Below are 6,216 nucleotides of genomic sequence, written 5' to 3' on the forward strand. Positions count from 1 at the left end.
TATATACACACACACACACACACACACACACATACACGTGCACGCGTGTATGGGCGCGTGTGTGGGTCGTTTCCATATTTATTTTGCAAGATTCTGGATGCGAAATCGTATTTTGAACAGCTGCTGTATCTTGGTAGCCAGTGAAGTATTTGATTGCCCCAGAAACGTTTGATATATCAGCCAATAAATTTGCTTGTTTGTTAGATGTCTTTCTTTACCATTCGCAATGTCTTCAGTGACTTGGCCTCATTACTCCAGGTCTGTCAAAACGCTTTGAAACAAAATATAGTATTTTTTGTCAGTAATTATAGCAGCTTTGATTATCTGTGTATGTGTGCATGTCTCGTTCCTGTTTTGCGATCATCCATTTGTTGTTATTTACATAATCAGTGTTTATATGCATAAATATCCTGCATTTCTGCCTGTGTCCAAGTATATGTCGCTGTTAAACTGTAAACGTTTATACGAGGGAGTATATGCGCTCTATTGTGTGTGCACGCATGTTGTGTGTGCACGCACGTTGTGTGTGTGTTCAAACCAGCGTACGTGTGACAGTATGCTGGTTATTCCTATATATTAGCATTCATATCTGAGTACAAAGGCAGCGGTTCTCTTTCAGGTTTTATTATTTTTTTTGTCTCTGAAAATACATATATACAAATCCTCTCTCATACACACTCATGTAATCACTCACCCATGCCTATGTTCACCTATCCATAGTCATAACATAAATGCATACACACGCACTCACACACATATGTACACACATACGTACATACATACATACATACATATACACACACAACCATATGTATCCATATGTTATTCATTTATATAATTATATATATATCTACATATACTTACACACGCATGCCCACACTAAAACCTACGCACATGCACACACATACACAGGTATACATAAGAGCATCGGCGATATTACGAAGTTTGAGCAAATAGTATTATTAATATGTTTCTCTACAAATGGTGTACTCTTATTGGTTGATGTTACAGTCTTTTACAATTTCATATTTTATAGATATAATATCAAATATATGTGCATATATATATATATATATATATATATATATATATACATGCGTACATATGTTTACATGGTTTATTTATTTACATATATATGTTACATGAGTGTACTTTCTGTTCATGTCTTTTTGTACGTGTTGAAATGAAATCATTTAATAAAACATATTTACTGAAAATGACGTACTTTTGAAAGTAATGCTCTAATTAATAATTGCCTCGGGCTGTTGCTTCTATCGTATTATATCATGAAGAACTTGTGTTTATAAATATTTTGTGAATATTATGAAAGAATTCGAATAAAACGTCGTCCATATTTCTGTTCATCACGATTGTTATATATAATTATTTTGTTCCTTATTATCATGATGATAACTTTGATGATCATTGTTTCTATGATCTTCATCGCTACTATGAACGTCATCATCATCATCATCATCACCATCATCATCATCATCATCACCATCATCATCATCATCACCATCAACATCATCATCATCATCACCATCAACATCATCATCATCATCAGCATCATCATCATCATCATCATCATCATGACCATCATCATCATTATCATCATCATCATGACCATGATTATTACCATCACCATCATTGTCATCATTATTACCATCGTTGTCGTTATCATCATCCTCATCCCAACAGAAGTTTTATTTGCCAGCTATGTGACCAGCACCATTGTCATAAGGGTAACCAGTCACATGATGACCGTTATCATCATACACTCCCACTGCCATCATCACACTTACCGTCCTCGCCATTATTAACCAAAATAAATAAACAAACAAACAAAGAATTCAATACGTTGAAGTTTGACCTACTTGAATTAACAAGCAAATTTCCACAAGTTTTCTTCATGCAGTTATTAAAATTGATGATGCAATGAATAACCGATTGTTATTATATAACACCCACCACCAGACGGGATATTAGCACATCGAATGCTGGTTAAACTATGATACGTCGACACACAAAAATGCTCTAAAGAAATTTTCAATTCAGCATCCCTCACTGAAGAAATTAAGTGAAATGTTTACCAGTATTTCTCAGCAATCATATCAAAACAAATTTAAATATACTGCACCGAAACAATTTCCGACCCAAAAATACATACCCTTCGAACTAAACATTGTTATCGCAAACGATATTTATGACGATATAATACAGGCAACCAAAATGATACTATAAGGAAAATCACTGTAAATCATAATCACACACGGGTGTGTCTAGCGTCACACCAATCTTTATCGTATACAAAAGTCTTGCATCCATAGCATAGAAAACACTTGACGTCAAACAGGGCTGTGTAACGCACTGCAAATGTAGTCTTTTCTAGTAAGAATGATGATGGCCGTCCACTCGTGACCGAGGAAGACCATTGCCGACCTTCAGGAACATTGCAGATTAAGCTTTCCCCATTCACTATACGAGCCGTACGCTTTCGCGCAGCTCGCTTAAGTTCTTCATGCTGGATACGTGCTCTCTGAAAAGTGTCGATCCCCTCCTTAACCTGCTTCCTCCATCCGTGGCGATGACAGGCATTGTTCTCCCAGTCACTGTCCTGCATATCACAGGCCTGTAATATTAAGAATACATGCATACATACGCACACACACAAATACACTTGTGCTGAATTGCTGAATATACATACATACATACATACATACGTACGTACATACATACATACACACATACACACAAATACGTACATACATACATATGTGTGTGTGTGTGTGTGTGTGTGTGTGTGTGTGTGTGTGTGTGTGTGTGTGCGTGTGTGTGTGTGTGTGTGTGTGTGTGTGTGTGTGTGAGTGTATTTATGTAATTGATTATATATGAAATGGTTCCTCCCTGGCATTACAGACTCTCACATTCCTTTCTGCACTAGACGACTTGGATTCAGGTTATTCGCTCGTCTTCCTCACCATTTACAAGCTTTATGTAAATATATTGGATTGCTTTTAAAAAGCACTCAAAACATTCTACCTGCTAAGATTTTTAGTGCTTTCGCCCCTAATCGCTTGTACACAATTCTCACCAAGCAATTTACAGTTTTCCAAATTGGTTACTTCACAGATATTTCATTTTACATACTCATTTTAACCTACAACACTTAAATTATGCAACCCATCCGTATACACAAATACCATCATTATTCCACCCTCCTCACATTCTCTAGACTCAGTTCTACGCCTATTCCTCCTTATATCAATCCTTCAGAAATCTGGTTCCAAACAATAGATGTAGCCAAATAGATCGTGTCCATTCTTACTCACAAGATAACAAACATTAAATGGAACCAGCCATCATATTAATCATATGCATAAGTGATGGTAGTTTCTCGTAGTCCAAGAAAAACAATTCTGATATTTCTTGCTGAGCAACCAGCACAAATGACTGGTTTTAGTGATCAAAAATATGTGCTGTACGTTAATTGGTTCACTCCCTTCCATCAAATCGACATCACCTGGACAAATGCACGGTTTACCATACATCAGATATTGAAGTGAATGCAGAGCAATGTGAAATGAAGCGTTTTGCTCAAGAACACCACACAACATCCAGTCCAGGAACTGAAACCAAAATAAAAAGGGCCAGACATCCCATTCAGAACGAGACAGACACCAAAACAGCACACCACCGTCTGCAAATTCTGTACCATTATCATCGTCATGACACCTTTTGTCTTTACCACCGTCTGTTTCGTAATCATTGTAATATTTTATGAACTATCACTATCAGTAGTGGTAAGTATAAGAACATCTATTCATCTTCATTATCGTCGTTGTCGTCGTCGTCGTCATCGTCTTCGTCATCATCATCATAGTCATCATCATAGTCATCGTCACCATCATCATTATTATCATCATCAACATCATCATCATCGCCTGTGACGTCATCTGCAACTGAGTCGTCGAGATGTTACTGACCATCGTTGCTCTCATCGTCATCGTGCTATTGTCGCTGCCTCATGTAAATGAACTATCATCGTAGCTTATCAGACCATTGATTACACTAATTTACCTGCCGTTTTCTTCTTTCTCTTTTTTTCTTCTAGTTATTCACGGCAACAGTGAGATTGAACGCAGCAATAACAGCGCAGGTAATCACGGCAAACAATAGCGCACGCCACTCAGGGATGGATTTAGGCTAGAGAAGTTGCGCTCCCTATCTGATGGATGACTATGGTCCTACATATGTATATATATGTGTGCGTGTGTGCGTGTGTGTGTGTATACATGCATATGTAGACACATGCATATATATATATATATATATATATATATATATATATATATATATATATGGATTTACAAGGACGTCATACATAATAATGACAACCGTAACAACACGAGAAGCACCACAATCTTTGTAGGCATGTTGAGCAAAATTTAGTGACATACCTATATTCAATATACATATGGACTGATAGATCGCTTACGACATACGTTACAAGTACAAGTGACATTAACAATATCATACGACTCATGACGTATGAAATAGACAATATCGAGCATCATGATATATTTCATACAACAGAAGTAAACTCTAGCTCTAACGTCGTAGTTTCTTGTGTCATAAGTTCGTGTTTAAATCCAAGACAGTTATTTTTATTTATTTATTTAGTTATTTAGTTTTTTGCTTTTTAAATATTAAGAAAATTCTATATTATGTTGCTTTCTATAGGTAGTATGAGAGAAAGAAACGCTAGTGCATGAATTATCGTTAAAGTGTCTCTCTTAAATGGAACAATAATATACGCAGAAAAAGCGGAATAGATTTAGTGAAAGTATCCTAAGAATGGAATGCAATGTTGAAAGCATACAAAAAGTATGGTTAACGCAAGTTGGACTCTGCTATACTAACTCAACATGGACTCATTATATACCAATAAGCAGTTTATCAGTTACACCAGCATTATCAATAAAACGTTGTGTCACTGTAAATATTGAAAATATTATCTATGGCAGTAAATATTGAAAGTATATCACACAATGATTTATGCTGCACCAGCACTGTTGTACATAAGAAATATGATATGTACACACCTATGATTAGTATGTGGTGGCAGATTTTGAAATCTTATATGTAATGATTTGATATTGGCAACATAATGTACAGCATATAAACACAAATTTCTATAATTTCTTCTCTGGAATGAATGGTATGAACGTTAATAGTTGACTAGGTAGTGAGTCAGAGGAGATGTTTCATAATTTAGCGGAATTGAATACAAATTGATATATATATATTCATCATTACTGGCATGTGTGAGATATATGATGCCACGGATGTCATGTTTGATAACATTTGATTTATATTTCATTATTCGATAATTCCATACGAGATATTTTACATAATACTGACAAAGAGGATATAGAAGAGATTTTTGATAAGAGAAATAAAAGATAAATAAAGAATAACGTGCGTCGCAATATATATCAGATAAAGGAAACGGCATCATCATTAATCTACATAAAAATAGCTATCTATAACCGATTTGATTGTGAATAATATGAAATGTAATAAACTACAGTATGTAACGGCAATATCAGGCAAATAATAATCAAGCATAAATAGGACAACATGCAATATATAAACAATATCGTTGAAACAATAGATGTTAGGAATATGTGTAATAACATATATAACAAACTGTAGTGATAAAAACTAGCGATGCATGTATAAACATTTAGGGATTGAATACATCAGAATTGACCCACCAACACGCACGTATGCGTATATGTATGTGGTGTTTGCGTCATAATTGTGCATGTAAATTCATTTAACCTCTAAACATTCATATGGAGAAATATCATATGTGTGTGTATGTATGTATGTGTATGTGTATATACATACATATATATGTAAATATATAAATATATCTATATATGTATGTATATAAATACGTATATACATATATGTATATATATATATATGTTTATATATATGTATATATATATATGTATATATATATTTATATACACATGTATTTACGTATATATATGTGTGTGTGTATACATATGTATATATGCATATTCATATATGAATATCTATATGTATATATGTACATATCTCTCTCTCTATATGTATATATTATATATATACATACATATATATATATAAGATAATATCACGCGCATGACTGATCAGACATAA

At 34.3% G+C, this 6,216-nt stretch overlaps 1 protein-coding gene across 3 annotated transcripts in view; it reads left to right on the plus strand.

Annotated features, from left to right (window-relative positions):
* The window catches only part of LOC106869618 (neuronal acetylcholine receptor subunit beta-3), a 546,457-nt gene that overhangs the window by 342,555 nt on the left and 197,686 nt on the right, over nt 1-6,216 (plus strand). For 2 of the 3 annotated variants that reach the window (XM_052968838.1, XM_052968839.1), the window contains exon 3: nt 4,115-4,159. The exons of the other annotated variant lie outside the window; for it this stretch is intronic. In XM_052968838.1, coding sequence (XP_052824798.1) covers nt 4,115-4,159 — 45 coding nt within the window. The remainder of the gene's footprint in view (nt 1-4,114; nt 4,160-6,216) is intronic. 3 annotated transcript variants of the gene reach the window in all.

Source organism: Octopus bimaculoides, chromosome 6 (assembly GCF_001194135.2).
Source record: "Octopus bimaculoides isolate UCB-OBI-ISO-001 chromosome 6, ASM119413v2, whole genome shotgun sequence".
Classification (NCBI taxonomy): Eukaryota; Metazoa; Mollusca; class Cephalopoda; order Octopoda; family Octopodidae; genus Octopus; species Octopus bimaculoides.